The sequence below is a fragment of the Microtus pennsylvanicus genome, chromosome 8 (genome assembly GCF_037038515.1).
Source record: "Microtus pennsylvanicus isolate mMicPen1 chromosome 8, mMicPen1.hap1, whole genome shotgun sequence".
NCBI lineage: Eukaryota > Metazoa > Chordata > Mammalia > Rodentia > Cricetidae > Microtus > Microtus pennsylvanicus.
In genome coordinates, this window is record NC_134586.1 from 59235192 (window position 1) to 59255198 (window position 20007).

The following is a 20007-nucleotide window of genomic DNA, read 5'->3' on the forward strand; positions in this document are numbered from 1 at the left end:
CACCCCACCCCCAAGATCCCACTTTTCTCCCCGGCAATTTTGTCTACTTCCCTTATCCAAGAGGATAACTATATGTTTTTCCTTGGGTTCACCTTCTTACTTAGCTTCTTTAGATTCGCCTATTGTAGACTCCGTGAACCCTATTTATGGCTAGAAACCAATTATGAGTGAGTACATCCCATGTTCATCTTTTTGGGTCTGGGATACCTCACTCAGGATAGTGTTTTCTATTTCCATCCATTTGCATGCAAAATTCGAGAAGTCATTGTTTTTTATCGCAGCGTAGTACTCTAGTGTGTATATATTCCATACTTTCTTCATCCATTCTTCCATTGAAGGGCATCTAGGTTGTTTCCAGGTTCTGGCTATTACAAATAATACTGCTATGAACATAGTTGAACAAATGCTTTTGACATGTGATAGAGCATCTCTTGGGTAAATTCCCAAGAGTGGTATTGCTGGGTCCAGGGGTAGGTTGATCCCGAATTTCCTGAGAAACCGAAACACTGACTTCCACAGTGGTTGCACAATACTGACGAATATATTGCATATCATCCTAGAACTTGCATCTGGCGATGGATGGAGATAGAGACAGAGACCCACACTGGAGCACTGGACTGAGCTCCCAAGGTCCCAATGAGGAGCAGAAGGAGTGAGAACATGAGCAAAGATGTCGGGACCACGAGGAGTGCACCCACCCACTGAGACAGTGGAGATGATCTACTGGGAGCTCACCAAGGCCAGCTGGACTGTTACCAAAAAAAGCATGGGATAAAACTGGACTCTCGGAACATGGCGAACAATGAGGGCTGATGAGACGCCAAGGACAATGGCACGCGGTTTTGATCCTACGCAATGTGCTGGCTTGGTGGGAGCCTAGCCAGTCTGGATGTTCACCTTCCTAGATATGGATGGAGGGGGGAGGACCTGGGACTTACCACAGGGCAGGGAACCCTGACAGCTCTTTGGACTGGAATGGGAGGGGGAGAGGAGTGGGGGGAAGGGGAGAGGGGTGGGAGGAGGGGGAGAAGAGTGGGAGGAAGGGGAGAAGAGTGGGAGGAGGGGGAGGGAAAGGGGAGGCTGGTGGGAGGAGGTGGAAATTTGTTTTTTTTTCTTTTCTTTATTCTCCTTTTATCAATAAAAAAATTAAAAAAAAACTGAAACCAAACACGTGGACTATAAATCACAATGTATAGGGTAATGAAATCATCTCATGAAAATACAAAGACAAGTGGAATAAGGAAAGAGTCTCTGTGGCTGGGAGGAGTGGTCATGCCTACAACCTCAGCACTTGGGAAAAAAGGTCTGCCTGGGCTATAGAGCAGACCTAACCTCAAATAAATAAATAAAATCTTTTTTTTTTTTTTTTTGGTTTTTCGAGACAGGGTTTCTCTGTGGTTTTGGAGCCTGTCCTGGAACTAGCTCTTGTAGACCAGGCTGGTCTCGAACTCACAGAGATCCGCCTGCCTCTGCCTCCCGAGTGCTGGGAAAAAAGGCGTGCGCCACCACCGCCTGGCAAATAAATAAAATCTTAAAGAGCATTATTATTTAAGCAACAGCCATAAGAAAAGGCATCTCCAAAGCTGACAGAAAACATAATCAGCATCCATATGGGAAGATATGTTGCTAGAAAAGCTACAAACGGAGAATCTGAACAATAAAGGCACAGGACTGGGCATAACTCAGCACTGCCCTAGCATCTGTGACCTTGGCCTCTATTCCCTGTACTACTAAAATAGGAAGAGAAACCAACACTACAATCCTTAGAAAGACTTTCACGGTTGGCCCTTGATTGGCATCTGGCATCTTAGATTTCAGGAGCATGTCTACCCCTGAGAGGGGTGAGTGTGCTTTCTGTGCCTATACTGTTCATGAAAACAGTGTGCCCCTCTGGGATGGACTGCTGCTAGGGAAATCAAGGATACCCTGTTAAAAGAGGCCTCCTGGAAGCTGGAGCCTGCTTTCCTGCAGAGTTCATCCTACACCCGCTGCTGTTCTCATTTTGTTCTGGATTCTTCCGCTGTAGTGAATCATAGAGCTATGTGTTCAGCTCTTTGCTGAGGCTCATAAGTCACTCTAGGAACCATGGAATGGGAGCTTCTGCTGAACCCCAACTAAGAGCTAGAGTCAAACGGACTCTTATGACTTAGCTTGTCGTTTACATAAAACAGAAGGATCTTGGTTTGGGATATCACTCAGTAGTAGAGTGGTTACCTAGCATGGACAAGACCCTAAAGTTCAATCTCCAACACAAAAAGAGAAAAAAAATTCATATTTAAATGACATAGCATGGGGTCCATGGAGAAAAAAAGAAATGGAAAAACATGGATTTTTTAGGGGCTGGAGAGCTGGCTCAGAGGTTAAAAGCTGTTGTCGCAGGAAATCTGAGTTCAGTTCTGAGCACCCACGCCAAGCAGCTCATGACTACATGTAACTCTAGCACCTGTGCTCATGCACACACACAATTTAAAAAATAATAAGAAACCTTTCTAAAAAGAACAAAGAATTTATAAGGTAAGGTGCTCTACAACTTGTTCCCATAAAAATGTGCTATGGTTTATGTTTTTATAGTCAACTTTTATTTTTTTGTTCCTGCAGCCCAGGCTGGCCTCAGACTTATTATATATCTAAGGATGAATCTGAACATACCTTCCTGCCTCCACCTGCTCGGTGCTGGGATTATAGGTATGAACATCAAACCCAGTTTGTGTGGTGCTAGGGATGAACCCAAGGCTTCAAGTATGCTAACAACTAAGCCACATCCCCAGTCCTACAGCAGCATCTTTTATAAAGGAAATTACCATGAGAACAATATCCACACAAACAATAGTACTCTTGAAATGGCATAAGGAAACCCTTTAGATATGATGGAAGACAGAAATTCTTCAGACTTGAACTTATAACACAACAAAGAAAACAGGTCTCCTAAAAATAATAAAAATACTATTTAGATTCAAGAATCAATGCAAACCCATAGTATATTTTTAAAGAAAATACCAGCAGAATCATATCCTCTGTATTCCAGTCTCTGAAGGCCTTTGATTAGGGTCTCCAAGATTTCTCGTCTTGTTCGGGGAACATGATAATTTAAATAGGCAAATATTCCTGCAAAAAAAAAAAAATAAATAAATATTTAACTGACAACTCTAATGAATCAAATCTGATATAATTACGTTTAGGCTATGCAGAAATATAAAGCTAGATTTCACCTTCAGAAAAGAAACTGTTGGGGAATATTATTTTCAGGTGTGTGACTTGTTTACACTGCATTTGTTTAACTCTGTGGAGCTGTGCTATTGTGCCTGCCTAAAACACCTGATGGTCCTAACAAAGAGCTGAACAGCCAATAGCAAGGCAGGAGCTAGGACAGGCAGGGCTGGCAGGAAGAGAGGATAAAAGGAGAAATGAGGTGCCCCAGGAGCAAGAGAATAATAGAAGAGGATATCCCAGCACTCAGCCACCCAGCCAGTTACGGAGTAAGAAAGAAAGTAAAATATACCGAAATAAGAAAGATGAAAGCCCAGAGGCAAAAGGAAATGGGGATAGTTTAAGAAAAGCTGGTAAGAAACATGCCAGGCTAAGCCTTCGTGTATAATTTATTTGGGAGTTGAGTGACGAGTCCCCCCAAAAGCAAAGAGTAAAAAATTCATATAATAATAAACCTTCATCTCAAATTATTTAGAACCCATGGAACTTTTTCAAACAGGATCTTCTTATAAACATAAAAAGATTAACAAAAATGTCAAAATAAATGTTTAACAAAGCTTAAAAAGTTAAGTCATTTATTTCCTTCACTGCCATTTTTCAACTAAAATTTATTTTTTAAAAATTAAATTTGTGGGCTATATACTATTACATTAAACATACGCATACCTTCTAGAAAGTTTCCCTCTGCCCCAAGATTGGGCTTCTTTGTAGCTTTGGAGCCTTCCTGGAACTCGCTCTGGCCTCAAACTCACAGAGACCTAACTGTCTCTGCCTCCCGAGTGCTGGGATTAAAGGCATGTGTCACCACTGCCAGGCTCTAGCAAGCATTTTAAGTCACAAATAGTTCATATAACAATAGCAAAAATGACTGTTTACTTCCACTATTCAATGACGTTTAGGGATAAACTGTGTTTAAAAATTTTATTTTGTTGCCAGGCAGTGGTGGCACACACCTTTTAATTCCAGCACTCAGGAGGCAGAGGCAGGAGGAACTCTGTGAGTTGGAGGCTAGCCTGGTCTAGAGAGCTAGTTCCAGGACAGGAACCAAAGCTACACAGAGAAACCCTGTCTCAAAAATCAAAAAGAAAAAACAACAAATGGATTTGCTTTGTTTTTTTTTTTTTTTTGAGACAAAGAAAAAAACAACAAATGGATTTGCTGTCCTGGAACTTGCTCTGTAGAGCAGGCTGGCCTTAAACTCCGATGCACCTGTTCTGCCTCCTTAGTGTTGGAATTAAAGGTGTGCACCACCACTGCCAGGCGATAATTTAGTTTTTTTTCCCAGAGCTGGAGACCACATTTTTAAAAAATATTTATTTATTTATTATGTATACAATATTCTTTCTGTGTGTATGCCTGAAGGCCAGAAAAGGGCACCAGACCTCATTACAGATGGTTGTGAGCCACCATGTGGTTACTGGGAATTGAACTCAGGACCTTTGGAAAAGGCGATGCTCTTAACCTCTGAGCCATCTCTCCAGCCCCTGGAGACCACATTTGAGTCAAATGTTCTATCATTCAACTACAACCCAACACAATAATTTAATCATAAAAAAAAAACTCACCTAAATATATAACTCAAGCCTCAAAATGGCTTAAATGAGGTTCAGGTACCATGACGGAAGAGGAGAGACTATGGAGCCATAGATAGAGGAGGACCAGAGCACAAGTTTTCCAGGACATGGCAGGCCTCTGCACCCGTGAACTCACACTAACCGCGGTTGCCTGCTCTAATGTGGAGTGGGACAGGGTTCATGAGCCTCACCCTAACTGAAGAGCTATGGGTGGTTGAGCTATGGCTTCTGAGGGAGAGCCAGTTGTCTTATGGCTCCTAGTAGGTCTTAGCACCCTTCCGCATCCCTAAAGTCCGTCTTACCCCGCCCTCTTCTAATCCGTACTTCTTCAAGGGCGACTGAATAGAACATCTATTTGCTGCTGTATGTCTGGTTGGTTTCACTCAACACAATGTCCTGCAGTTTTTCACCATGTTCCTGCAAATGGCAGGGTTTCACTGTTTTGTGACTGAGTAGTATTCTATTGTTACACTCATGTTCCTTATCCATCCACCAATTAAAAGCATGATTTGTATTTTGTAAAGTGTTGCAATAAACATGGGGTCGAAATTCTCTTTGGCTAAAGTATTTCATCTCAAATGCTCACTAGTGGAATTACTGGATAAACAGTTTTATTTTTAGTTTCTGAGACATGAGTGCAGGTGTGTACATGCAACAGTGCAATATGTGGAGGTCAAAGGGCAACTCTTGAGAATGGGTTCTTCTACTGTGAAAGTTCAGGGAATCTAACTCAGGTTGTCAGGTTTGCAGAGTCAGTACTTCTACTGTCTGAGCCATGTCACTGGCCTCCCTTTGAGACAGTCTCACTATGCAGCCCAGGCTGGCACAAATTTACAATCTTTCTGCCTCCGCCTCCTGAGTGCAAGGACTACACGTGTGAAGCATCATGCCTGATTCCCTAATATTAATTTATTAAAAAATTGGGGCTGGAGAGATGGCTCAGTGGTTAAGAGCATTGCCTGCTCTTCCAAAGGTCCCAAGTTCAATTCCCAGCAACCACATGGTGGCTCACAACCATCTGTAATGAGGTCTGGTGCCCTCTTCTGGCCTGCAGGCATACACACAGACAGAATATTGTATACATAATAAATAAACAAAAAAATTTATTAAAAAATTAAATGCTAACTACATAAACAGATTTGTTTTTGTTTGCTGGCTCAAATATCTAGATTCAAGTAATCCCCAACTCAGTTTCACTAGAACCTAGGACCTTGGCATGTGCCATTATGCCCAGCCCAAAGTAAACTGTATCTAAGGTATTAACACTGTTTTAAAAATCTACTTAAAAACTATTTTTAAATGTTTTATTTATTTGTATATATATTCTGCACATGCACTTTACGTGGAGGCTAAGGACAACTTGAAAGAGTCAGTCCTTCCTCGTTTGTATAGTGGTGAGAAAAAAAAAAGAGTCAGTCCTCAGCCGGGCAGTGGTGGCACAGGCCTTTAATCCCAGCACTCAGGGAGGCAGAGGCAAGCAAAACTTTGTGAGTTCCAGGACAGCCATGGATACATAGAGAAACCCTGTCTTGCAAAACCAAACAAAGATTCAGTCATCTCCTTTTCTGTGAATTCCAGAGATAAAACTCTGGCCTCCAAATATTCTTTTTTTTTTTGGTTTTTTTTTTTTTTTTTTTGGTTTTTTTTTTTTTGGTTTTTCGAGACAGGGTTTCTCTGTGGCTTTGGAGCCTGTCCTGGAAATAGCTCTGTAGACCAGGCTGGTCTCGAACTCACAGAGATCCACCTGCCTCTGCCTCCCGAGTGCTGGGATTAAAGGCGTGTACCACCACCGCCCGGCCCTCCAAATATTCTTAAATTGTATTTATTTTGTGTGTGTGAGTGCACATGTGTGTGCCATGGTGTATGTACACAGAGGACAGAAAGCGGGAGTCTTCTTGAAGTCCTTTCTCTCCTTGCAACATGTGGGGTCTGGAAATTGAACTCAGATTATCAGACTGGCAGTAAGCAGTACCTTTACCCACTAAACCATCTTGTCAGCCCAAAAAACCCACTCTCCTGTGTCTGACGAATCTTAGAATGCCAGAGATAGGACTGTGACAGCACCTGCAGCCACTGTATTTGCATTCAATTTTGTTTTCTCTGACCAAAGAACAATCCCTTGAAGGCAACTCCCTTGAGTCATCTCTCCAGAGACAGTGCTATCAATCACTTCATAATATCTTCTAATATTTTCTAGGTAACCTGAAACATACAGTTGAAAATTCGCAAGTCACAAGAAACAACACTAACTTTTGCTCAGTGCTAAAAAGGTGTAAAATAAAGGTTTCCTAATTAAAAGCTTAAAAAAAAAACTGAGTCAAAGTCGGGTGCAGTAGTGAACACTTTAATCCCAGCACTCTGGAGACAGAGGCAGGAAGATCTCTGCGAGTCTACACAGCACGTTTCAGGACAGCAAGGGCTGCTAAATAGAGAAACCCTGTCTTGAAAAACCAAGAGTAGGGCTGGCGAGATGGCTCAGTGGTTAAGAGCATTGCCTGCTCTTCTGAAGGTCCTGAGTTCAATTCCCAGCAACCACATGGTGGCTTACAACCATCTGTAATGAGATCTGGTGCCCTCTTCTGGCCTGCAGGCTTAATAAATAAGTAAATATTAAAAAAAAAAAAAAAAGAAAAACCAAGAGTAGTAAGTAGTAGTAATAATTTGAATCAAAGTTACTAGGCTTAGTTTTAAAAGTTTCTAGAACCTTTTTTATTTTTACTTTATTGTATTAAAAAAACCTTTTTTATTCTTGTGAATTTTAGATCTGCAAGAGTAGGCATCATACAGGTATTACAAACCCTTTCCCTCTTCTATGGCTCATTTCTAGTAGCCTTGGTATCTACTAACCTCTCCCTTTCCTAGGAAATGTCTCCTAAGCAATTAGCAAATTCCCCTCACAGTTTCTCTATATCCACTATGATTTCTAAGGCTGTTAAACAGTACTGGTTTTATGAGTCACCCTAGCAACCAGTTTCAGCATCCCTCAATTGCCTTCAAAGCAATTAGACAGTTTAATTACAAAAAAGTTTTTAAAATATTCATTTCAGGATACTTTCAAATTTTAAGCTCTGTTTTTGAGTAGAGACTGTCATTATAAAAAGTCATTTACATATACCATCACATCGAAAAGATGCAACTCCAATTTATTTAATATCCAGCAATAACTATGAAAAGCAGGGGTAGTTTTAATGAACTGAAGATACAACTCAGCAAAACCAAAATGAATATAAACATGACGGACATAGGATTTCAAAGGATCAAGAGGCTGGAGAGATGGCTCAACGGTTAAGAAAGGGCTGGGGTTCTCCCAGAATTAAAGGGCTGGGGAGCTGGGAGTGTAGCAATTTGGTAGAGTGAGTACCAAGTATGAAAGAAGCCCTGAGTTGATCCCCAGGACCCTATATGAGACATGGCAGCACATCTCTAAAATCTCAGCACTTGGGGAGGTAGAGGCAAGAACCAGAAGTTCAAGGTCATTTTGGGTTAGGTAAGTTCCAGCCTGGACTACAACAGAACCTGTCCAAATAAACCAACCAACAAGCAGGGGAGGCAGCAACACGGCACTGGTGATACAATTCCTGAGTGGTGGAGTGCTTTGTGAGAAGCCTTGGATTTGTCTCCAGAAACACCAGAAACAAAAACATAAATGGAGCTAGAAGATGAGGAGAAGGCTAGGAGGTTGAGAGAGCACTTGCTGTTCTTGCAGAAGACCAGGGTTTGGTGCCCAGCACCTACATGGCAGCTCAGAACTGGCTGTAACTCTAATTCCCAGGGATTCAATGCCATCTTCTGCCCTCGTCTGGGATACTGCACACACATGGCACAAACAAATATATGCAAGAAAAACACTTTTACACATAAATACATAAAAAAATTAAATTACTAAGTTAAAAAAAAAAGGAACCATGCATGATGGCTCACACCTGAAATGTCAGGTAGGAATAGAATTACTGAGTTTGAGATCAGCAGCCCGGACTACATAGTTTATGATGGTGTGCTGACTGTTTTTTTCTAAATTTGATATAAACTGGATCACCTGGGCAGGGACCCTCACTGCCTCCACCAGACTGGCCTATGAATATGCCTGAGAGAAATCTTGACTAATGATCGATGTGGAGGAGCCGAAACCACTGTGGACAGTACTGCCCATGAACGGGTGTTATATAAGAAAGCAAGCTGGACAAGCTTTAGAGAGCAAACCAGTAAGCAGCTCCTATTTCTCCACAGTCCCTGCTTCAGCTCCTGCCTCAAGCTCCTGCCCTTGCTTTCCTCAGTGAGACTCTAACCTGTAAGATATAATAAACCCTGCCCTCTCCAAGCTGACTTTGATCATGACAGTAACAGGAAAGCAAAGTAGCCTAGGTGAGCGCCTCCAAAATAAACAAACAATAAAAAGAGGCAAGAATCAAGAATAAAAGACAAAACAATTAAAAATAGGCACCCTGTTCTCTGGGAAATATATAATAATAAGGTATTACTGGGTTAATATACTGTTTTCCAAATTTGCTTGACTACAAAATCTTTTTTTTAAATATTTATTTTGAGTGCTCTATCTGCATGTACGACTTTATGCCAGAAGAGGGCATCAGATTTCACTAGAGACGGTTTTGAGTCACCACATGGTTGCTGGGAACTGAACTCAGGACCTCTGGAAGAGCAGTCAGTGCTCTTAACCACTGAGATGTCTCTCCAGCCTCATACAAAATCTTTTGATTGATGGCCCAAACATATAGTAAACACCTTGACAGTTTTATTAGAATACTGAATTGAAAAACACATAACATAGAATTTTAGTTTTTATTCTTTTGCTTTAATGTTTACAATACTGAAAAAAATGTAATCTTTCAGAAAAAATAGGTAGCAGAAAGTTTGTAAATATTCTCATATTTTCATGAATATCTCTGCCTAAAATTTTGTTTTTTTATGGTAGCTGGAGGGACAGCCGTGGGTGCTGGGAACCGAACTCTTATATTTTTGGTTGTGAGCCTAGCCTTTAACGGCTGAGCCATCCCTCCAGGCCTCTGCCTAAAAATTTTATTTCAACAATTAAAACATTAAAATAACTGTTTTCCTAGTTCTAGTTCTGCCGTGGCTTTTTCAGTTTTGGTAGTGGATAAATGAATAAAATATACTCAATAGTGAAAGTGTAAAATCTACTCTAGAGCTTCACAGCTTGAGAATAGCTATTGTAATTATACAGAAACTCATGTAGAGACTTTGGGCAGGGTTAATTTTGACATATGATGTTTATTTGTAGGTTTTTTAAAATAAATTTTATATAGAATTAAAGTAATTCTAATAAAAAATTTTAAAAAGTTAAGATATGGGAGGTAGACATTGCTATAACCCCAACCCTTGAGGTGCTAGGGTAGAAGAATAGGACTCATGGCTGTTTGAATAGAGGGTGGCACTATGGGGTGAGGCCTTGTTAAAGCAAGTGTGGCTTTGTTGGAGGAGGTGTGTCTTTTGAGGTCTCAGAAGCTTAAGCTGGGCCCAGTGGCTCACAGTCTCTTCCTGTTGCCTGTGGATCAAGATGTATTGCTCTCAGCTCCTTCTACAACACCAAGTCTGCCTGCAAGTCACCTTGTTTCCTGCATTAAATAATGAACTACACCGCTGAACCTGGCGTCTCTTCACAGCAATAAAGCCCTAACTAAGACATAAGTTCTAACCTGGCATACATCAAAGTCTGGGAAAGGAAGGAAACAAAATGAAACGGAAGAAAAAATAACCTCATCTTTAAATCTCAGATTTTTACCTCAAAGGCAATGAGCTGAAAGGCAGGGTCTTAGAAATGCTTCAAATACTGCATGCTAGCACACTCTCTGTCCGTAGTCAGTGAGACTCAGGCTAATGGCTGGCCTGCACTAGTAGCCACTGTAACTAACAATGTCTCCTCAGGCTTCCTTCAGGAACTAGATTTGATTTCTGTTTTCTTTTTGTTTTACACTTTCCTTCCTGGAACAAGATGAGGAAATAACCTGCAACCAGAATGTCAGGTACTTTACTACGTACACAACTCATCACTCAAACACAGTTAATTAGCTGGGAGTGGTGGCAGAGTCCTGTAAGTCCAGCACTTAGTCTTAAGGAGGATCATAAGTTCAAGGCTATTCCCAGCTACAGTGAATTCAAGGTCAAGAGAGGTGAGAAAACAGCTAACTACCAAATGAACACACTAGTAATCACCCAGCTTGGAAGTCCCCCACTTACAACTCCAAACTACCTTACAGATGTTTTGCAAAACCAATCTACTAATTAAACTGTAAAAGCTAACTGGTTATGAAGTCAGCCCTACACTGATTTCAATACACTATAGGTGTCTCCATTTGATGCTTTAGAATCTACAATCTCTTAAGCCTTAACCTGCTCTTCATTTTCAGAAGGAGAAATGATTAGACCCAGGGAAAACCGCACTAATGGGTACAACTCCAGCTCAGCTCTTTCAAGAGAAAGACTATGAAGAAGGTTTCATAACAGCTTCAACCCTACAACACCTCTCCTTAAAATGTCTTCTTTCTTGGGAGCCAGGCATGGTACGGCGGTCCATGCCCAGAATCTCAGCACTCATGAGGCTGAAGGAGAGCTATGATCTGGGCAAGAGAGTATCTCTAAAAGTGCTCTTTCTTCTAGTGGTAACATCAACTGTCAATTTTATTTATTTATTTATTTATTTATTTATTTATTTATTTATTTATTTATTTATTTTTGGTTTTTCGAGACAGGGTTTCTCTGTGGTTTTGGAGCCTGTCCTGGAACTAGCTCTTGTAGACCAGGCTGGTCTCCAACTCACAGAGATCCGCCTGCCTCTGCCTCCCGAGTGCTGGGATTAAAGGCATGCGCCACCATCGAAACAAAGTCTTGTTCTGAAGTCAGGCTGCCTTCAAACTCACAGCGCAGTCTGGATTTGAGCATGGGATCCACCTGCCTCAGCCTCCACAGCACAGGGATCACAGGGATGCACCGAACCTGGTTTTTTTTTTTTTTTTTTTTTTTTTTTTTGATTTTTCGAGACAGGGTTTCTCTGTAGCTTTTGGTTCCTGTCCTGGAACTAGCTCTTGTAGACCAGGCTGGTCTCCAACTCACAGAGATCCGCCTCCCTCTGCCTCCCAAGTGCTGGGATTAAAGGCGTGCGCCACCACCGCCCGGCTCAACTGTCAATTTTAAAAGAAAAGGTAAGAACATAACTCTTTTTATGGACTGTTAATGGCTCATTCCCATTTTAGAGTATTATTAGTCATGACACACAATTCTCACAGCAACACTTTCAAATAATCTTAAAACATGGAATAAAAGGGCCTAATTTTGTTTTTTTAATGGTTCTAGTAAAGGCATACGTTAAAGAGCTGCACATGCATGATGTGTGATCTCTGGCCAGGACTCTTGCCTGTCTCTTTCACAAGATCAGCTCTGAGGCCACTTCATCAAGTTATTGATTTAGTAATGGTTCCTCTTGAGAGACTTAAGAATTGCAGGAAGTTAATGTGTAAAATCACTGTCGGAGTTCTAGCTTGAGTTCTACTAGGTCTGCCTAACATACAGTGACTAGAATTAAGTATTTTTTTTTAAAGTGCAAGATAAATTCAAGAAATGCTACCAGCCACATGTCATTCATATTTGTAACCACAGCACTTGGGACAGTGAGGCAGGACACTGAATTCCGGACCAACCTAGACTACTGAGCGGGACCCAGTTACAAAAAGAAAAAAAAAAAAGCCGGGCGGTGGTGGCGCACGCCTTTAATCCCAGCACTCGGGAGGCTGAGGCAGGCGGATCTCTGTGAGGCCAGCCTGGTCTACAGAGCTAGTTCCAGGACAGGCACCAAAGTTACAGAGAAACCCTGTCTCGAAAAACCAAAAAAAAAAAAAAAAAAAAAAAAAAAAAAAAAAAAAAAAAAGAAGAGGGGTGGGGGTGAAGGAAGGCTGGGGGTGTGGGGGTGAGGGGGTGTAGCTAGGGGGCAGAGGACTCGCTTAGCAAGCTGACTTTATGAGTTTAACCCCCAGTACCACACAGTGTGCCCACAGGTTGCCTCACTCACCGGGTGGACCCTCCTGCGGGCATCCCTCCATACCTTCTCTGTGGGCAGTTTCAGCCCCGCACTTCCTCTAAGGTAGACATTTATCTATCCTCGGAGCTCCACGCAAAGGTGCCCCTTGAATGCCCTGATATCCTTCCAGACACCCCCACCGCCCCAGCCCCTTTAGTAGCTCTGACTCACGGGGGCCCCACAATCTCCTTGGCGGCCCCCTGTCTCCAGCATACTAACCGGCGGCCAGCTCAATCCAGGAATCCCCATCTTGGAGTCCCTGCCCTACGCACGCCCTTCTCCCCAGACACCCTTCCCCTCAGGCCATCTCTCTCCTAGGGACCCCAGACCCAAGGCCGCTCGTTGACTCGCACAGTCCACCTCTGCCTTCACTGCGCGGGCCCTGCGGCCGCCACACGCCCCCATCGCGGCCCTTACCGCACATGATGCTGGTCGCGGGGCGAGAGCCGAGCGGTCGGGCGCGCGAGAGCTTCGGAAACGAGGACGAGCGTGGGCCGGGGTGGCAGCGACGAGACGGACTCCAGGATGCGACAGCACGGACACGACTGCCGGACTCGCGGCTCGGCCCTTAACCGCCGCCCCGCCCCCCGGCAACGCGCGCCGCCGCGGCTCTCCCATTGGGCCACGCCCGCGCCGCTCACGCGCAGGCCTCGGCCCCCCGCCCAATGCGCGCAGGCGCGGGGCTCCGGGCAGCGGAGACGTGGCAGGGGCTCGTCCAGCATCCGGCTCAGGTTCCTGGAGCAGCCCGCCTAGGGTGAGCCGTGCCGCGGAGGCGGAGTGGGAGAGAGGGAATATTTACAGAACACTTTGCAACCCGCGAGGAGCAGAGAGAAAGAAAACCGGAGGAAGGAAGGGAGAGCCTAGGACAGACACGCCAGTGTGGAGCAGGGACGGTGGCCGGAACTGGGCGGGTAGCACAGAGCCTGCAGGCTGCCCTCGGGCTGCCTTTCCGGTGATGGCCTGAGCAGTAGGCAAGATGCTCGGCGCCCCACCCTTGCCTTCCTCACTCTATTCTTTGATTAGGGTACCACAGCGGTCCCAGCACTGCCCACTTGAGAGGACTAGAGGGTTTCTGAGGGCACGGTGCACCCGCGTCGCTCATGCGGTAAATGAACTCTCCATTGCGAAGAGGGGAGACGTCCTGAGAAGCTAGTAGTGGGCCTTTGCTTCAGGAAGGTTGTCAGCCCTCTGTTGATAGCTCTAAAGGAAATAAATGAACAGGGCCAACTCAAGCTGGTGTGCTGACAGCCTGTATCCCCTTCCTACCGCATGTTCGAGCCCCGTGTGTCCTAACAGCACCCGTATTCAAACCTGCACACCTGGGTTACTCTGCAGAGTCCCACATCCCTGTCACTATTAAAGGCGACCTCTTTTTGTCTTCCCAGGGCTTTAACTTCTCTTCCTTTGATCTACCTCAAAAAATAGGCTTCTGTGTTAATGGCTGTTTTCTCCTTCCCCACTAAGTTCTAAGTTCCTTTATGATGTAGTGGGATTTTTGTATACCTGCTTAGTATAAACCCTAGGTAGCGAATCAAAATTGTTCTTGTGGCTGGAGAGGTGGCTCAGGGGATAAAGACACTCAGAGGACGCCTGAGTCCCATCCCTGGGCCCCTCAAAGGTGTCTTCTAACCACACTCACACGTGACCGGCTCTACCCCAAAACTGAATACATGAATGTTATAAAAACTGTTTTTGAAGGAGTGATAAATGCCATAGGCACAGAAATGACCATCACCTGGCTATAGATGCAAGGAAGCAAAGGCATCTCAGTTTTTCATCACCTACCTCAAATAGAGACTAGAAAATGTAGGCACGGTATTTCTCATCTGAAAGTGCTACATTATTCCAAGCCATTAAACATGTCTCTAGATGATCTTGGCAGAGTTAACACACTGGACTGTTCGTTAAAGATCAATGCCTTTCTTAAAACAGACCCCTGGATAGACACCTTAGCCTAAAGACCAGCTGAGAGGGGACTAGGATGATCCTGCCCAAGAGTCCAAAGCACTTTGCATCCCTTGTTTGCCGGCAGCAAACCCGTTGGTGCCACATAGAACATGGCAACGGTACCAGTGAAGTGTTCCAACTGTAGTAATCTGCCCAGCCCTTTCTGCCTCCTACTGGTTCAGTCGCTCACACGTCTCCATTCTCCTGCTCTCTTGGTAGGTGCTCGGCACCAGCTGAGAGGAAACTTAAGGCCAGTGTTTTCCAGCCCAACCTTGAACAAGCTCACTAAACCACCAGGACAAAGAGTGCTTTGTAATTGTGTGCCAGCTGAGCCACTGTCCCTCCTCTACGTAGAGCTCTGCCTTCCCTGGGCCTAGAGGAGAAAATAAACAATGCGTGGAGGAAAGAGGTCATCTGTGTCTAACTTGAATATCTGGGACCATGGAAAGGATTTCTACTAAACAAACAGCACTAAACAAATTTAAGGAAGGACGGGAAAGGGAGAAAGGAGGGAGGGTATTTGTCTTAGGGTTTCTATTGCTGCAATGAAACACCATGACCAAAAAGCAAGTTGGGGAAGGAAGGGTTTATTTAGCTTACGTTTCCACATCACGGTCCATTATGGAAGAAGGAAGCTCGGACAAGGACTCAAACAGGGCAGGATCCTGGAGGCAGGAGCTGATACAGAGGCCATGGAGAGGAGCTGCTTACTGGCTTGCTCCCTTGTGGCTTGCTCAGCCTGCTTTCCTATAGAACCCAGGACCATCAGTCCAGGGTGGCCCTCCTCCAACAATCATGAATTTAAAAAATACCTTACAGCCGGGTCTCATGGAGGCAGTTTTCTCAGCTGAGGGTCCTTCCTCTCAGGTCACATTTCAGGCTTAGACTAGCCAGCACAGTGTTGTCTGTCCTCTCTTCATGGGGGTCTACTTCCCTATCCACAGTCAAGGCCCCTTAGCCCTGGTGCTTCCATACTGTGGCCCTACTGAGCAGTCAGATAGGCTGAAGGCCGCCAGTGCTTCTGGTCACTGAGTCTAAAAAAAGGGGGCCTGTGAGGTTAGGCTTAGTTGGTAAAGGTACTCGCTATCAAGCCCGATGGCCTGAGTTCTATCCCCAGAACCCACACGATGGAAGGAGAACCGACTCCCCAAGTTATCATCTGTCCTTCACACACCTGTGCACACACAGACAAATATGAAAATAATGTTTCAAATGAGCCACCATGTAAATAGCTCTAAGATTTTTCACCTTCCTCATTTTTGTGAATTTTGTTACCCCTTATCCAAAGTCTAATAAATAGCGATATAAGTATTATTGTGTGAAATGAAACTATAGGTTCTAGGATACATATGTTTGAAATTTTAGGGAGTTTTGTAGAAAATCTTACCCAGTGGGTAGAAATGATGGTGGCAAATAGCAAAGGAAGAACACAAACTCTGCCTGAGGCCTGTGAGAAGGAAAACACTCAGGCCAGAACTCAGGCTGAGGCAAAGTATCAGGAGTTTATGGTCATCCCTGGCAGCAAAGAAAGTTCTAGGCCAACCGAGACCCTGTTCTAAAACACACCAGGCTGCAGAGACAGCTCAACATTTGGAATGCTTGCTCTTCGTCCAACAGACCAGAGTTCAGTTCCCAGCACCCAAGTAAGGTGGCTCACAATGTCTGTAATTCCGACTCCAGGGGATACAGTACCTTCTCCTGGGTTCCACCATTACCTACACACACCACCAGCACTACCAGCACCACCATTTGACTGCAGAAAGACCCTGGACTGGGCCCCCTTTGGCTCCACTACTACCCCAGCTCAAGATGTAGACCTTCTTGGCAGAATAGCCCTTTAAATACAGACCTGATCATTCTCCCTGCTCCAGGGTTAAGCCCACATACAGATAAAGCACATGTCTCCAGACAGAGTCTTCCAGCAGCTTTGTCAGTGATCCCCTGCCAAATGCTTCCAGCACCTTGTAATCCAGCTACCCTGAATCCCTAGGAAATAAAACAGTCTCAAACCATCTCAAGCTTTAACAATTTTGCTTTTTCTTTCATTTTCTTTTTGAGACAGTGTCTAGCCCAGACTAGCATGGAATTGCTGGTCCTTTTTTTTTTTTTTTTTGGTTTTTTGAAATGGGGTTTCTTTGTGTAGTTTTGGAGCCTGACCTGGTACTTGCTCTGTAGCCCAAGCTGGCCTTGAACTCCTCCCGAGTGCTGGGATTAAAGGAGTGTGCCACCATTGCCTGGAAGAATTGCTGACCTTTCCACCCCACCCCACCCCCGCCCTAGTTCTGGGATTACAGATACACACCACGACACTTAGTTCTTTACATCGACATTTTTAAAAGTCATTAAAAAGGAAAACAAAGTTTTTCCCCAGTTGCCATGTGGTTGCACGGTCCTGTTGAGAAAACTAAAGCAGGGGCAGGTGAGGTTCTCAGTTCGTGTGGCACTTAATGAGTCCTGCCTTGCCCTTACCACGGCCTCCTCCCTGGGGCCCCCGCCTCTACCCTCATCTTCCCTGACAGTGAGGAAACCATCGCAGAAGCTAAGATCAATGCCCTCATTGAGGAAGCAGTGTAAAAGTAGAAGCCTGGCAAAGGTCTTGGCCACCGTGAGCACAGGTCTCACATGTGCTGTGGGACTTCCAGCAGCGGGCACAGCATCAGGAGGTCCTGCTGAGAAGAAACCAACAAATTAAAGAGTGCTAGAGTAAGATGGTGACTTGGGCCTTGTTCTTGACTAAATCTCCTGCATGGCAGGCTCTAGGCAGCAGATGTAGCTTGGTTGCAGAGAGAGCACTTGGCTAGCATGCTCCCAAGCCTGGATTTGGTCCCCGGGATGACATACAATAGGCGTTGTAGCGCAAACCTGTAATTCGGCACTCAGAAGGTAGAAGCAGGATCAACTCAGGCAGTCCTCAGCTAAAAAAAATGGTGAGTCTGAGGCACCATGTTTCTTGGGTTCTAAGAAAATCCTCCCTTCAAGAAGGAGAAAAACTGAACTGTGAGGAAAAAAAGCTCTACCAGTGAACCATATCCTCAGCTGTTATTCTTTTTAAAAAATGCTGCAAGATCCCCCGTGGCAGTAGGCAGCAGAAATGCTGTAGATCCCAAATGGTGGTGGCGGGCCATGTGGTGGCAGGCAGCGGGCTCTGGGAGCAGCCAGTCCTAGGCAGAAATGGCTGCCGGTCCCAGAGCAGCGGCCTGAGCGGTGGTGGCGGGCCATGAGGCGGCAGACAGCAGGCCCTGGGAGCTGCCAGTCCCAGGCAGAGATGGCTGCTGGTCTCAGAGCAGTGGTGGTGGGCCATGTGGCAGCAGGCAGTGGGTCCTAGGCAGAGACGGCTGCTGGTCCCCGAGCAATGGCTGGTTCCAGGCAGGGAGACACATGGCAAGCAAGCAGAAGACAGAAACATGGATAGACACGACATGCAGGGTGAGGTTGAATGTTTATTCAGGGGGTTATGGAGGAGGAGGAAGGGTGAAGGGGGAGACAGAGAGAGAGGGAGGGAGGGAAGGAGAGAGAGAGAGAGAGAGAGAGAGAGAGAGAGAAGGGGGGAAGCAGAGAAGTGGGGAGAGAGGCAGAAGCGAAGCTGCCTCTCTGAGAGGAAGAAGGAAAAGAGAGCGAGCTCAGGCCGGAAGCTGAAGATCAGCCTGCCTCAGTGGATGGGGAGAGGAATGGATGTGGCTTGTCTCTTAAAGGGACCAAAACCATAACACCAGCCATAGAGGAACTAAGTCTCTTTTAAATTTTATTTTTCTTTTACTTCTGTCATACTTATTATTCTCTTGCTATGATGAAATACCAGGACCAAGGAAACTTTTAAAAGAAAGTATTTAATTGAGTGCGTGCTTACAGTTTCAGAGCCTACTCCATGAGCATCGTGGTGGAGAGTGTGCTGGTAGGCAGGCATGGCACAGCACTGGAGAAGGAGCTGGGAGTTTGCATCCTGATCCACAGGCAGGAGACAGAGGGAAAAGACAAGGAGACCAAGCCCACCCCAGTGACACAGCTCCTCCAACACGGCCACACCTCTTAATCTTCCCCAAACAGTTCTATCAACTGGGGACCAAGCACTTAAACATAGGAGCCTACAGGAGCCATTCTAACTCAAACCACAACCAGTGAGCCATATTCCCAACTTTAGAAGAACAAAATATATATTGTAAGATGTTATTTATTTCTATTTTATACATATGGGTGTTGCTGTAGTTAGGGTTTCTACTGCTGTGAAGAGACACCATGACCATGGCAATTCTTTTTTTTTAATATTTATTTATTATATACACAGTGTTCAGCCTCCATGTATGCCTGCAGGCCAGAAGAGGGCACCAGGTCTCATTACAGATGGTTGTGAGCCACCATGTGGGTTGCTGGGAATTGAACTCAGGACCTTCAGAAGAGCAGTCAGTGCTCTTAACCACCGAGCCATCTCTCCAGCCCCATGGCAATTCTTATAAAGGAAAACATTTAACTGAAGTGATGTTTTACTAGTACAGAGGTTCAGTCCATTATCATCAAGGTGGGGAGCATGGCAGCGTGCAGGCAGACATGGTGCTGGATACATTTTGGTCAGAAGGCAACAGGAAGTGGACTAAAAGTCACACTGAGGGAAACTTGAGCAAAAGAGCCCTTAAAACCTGCACCCACAGTGATATCCTTACTCCATGGCTGCAAGTAACTTCAACAAGGCCACACTTCCTAATAGTTCCATTCTCTATGAGCTTATGGGGGCCAATTACATTCAAACTACCACATACTACTTCCTGTCCCCATAAACTTTCAACAGTGTCATAATGCAGAATGCATTTACTCCAACTTCACAAGTCCCCATAGTCTACCACAGTCTCAACAATGTTTAAAAGTCCAAAGTTCAAAGTCTCTTCTGAGATTCATACAACCTCCTAACTGTAGTCATCTATAAAATAAAAAAAAAACAGATCACACACTTCCAATATACAATGGCACAGGATATACATTATCATCCAAAATGTATGGAAGGGAGCATAGTAAGGAAATACTGGGCCAAAGCAAGACCAAAAACTGGCTAGGCAAACCCCAAACTCTGCATCTCCATGTCTGATGTCAAAGCTCTTCAAATCTCCATCTCCTTTCAGCAAACTTCTCTCTCTTGGAATAGTTCTACTCCCTGTTGGCAACTTTCCTTGGCAGGTATCCCACAGCTGCCATCTCCAACACAATCCAGGCTTCAGTTCACAGCTTCATGGAATGGCCTTTCTA

At 44.7% G+C, this 20007-nt stretch overlaps 1 protein-coding gene across 2 annotated transcripts in view; it reads right to left on the minus strand.

The window, feature by feature from the left end:
* The window catches only part of Gfpt1 (glutamine--fructose-6-phosphate transaminase 1), a 56838-nt gene extending 43395 nt beyond the window's left edge, over positions 1 to 13443 (minus strand). Inside the window, exons 1-2 of one of the 2 annotated variants that reach the window (XM_075983581.1) lie at positions 13246 to 13443; positions 2998 to 3105 (exon numbers count right to left, since the gene is read on the minus strand). In XM_075983581.1, the coding sequence (XP_075839696.1) occupies positions 2998 to 3105; positions 13246 to 13252 (115 nt within the window). In that variant the 5' untranslated portion in view covers positions 13253 to 13443. The remainder of the gene's footprint in view (positions 1 to 2997; positions 3106 to 13245) is intronic. The other variant, XM_075983582.1, reaches the window with a different exon arrangement.
* Positions 13444 to 20007: the final 6564 nt, after the last annotated feature.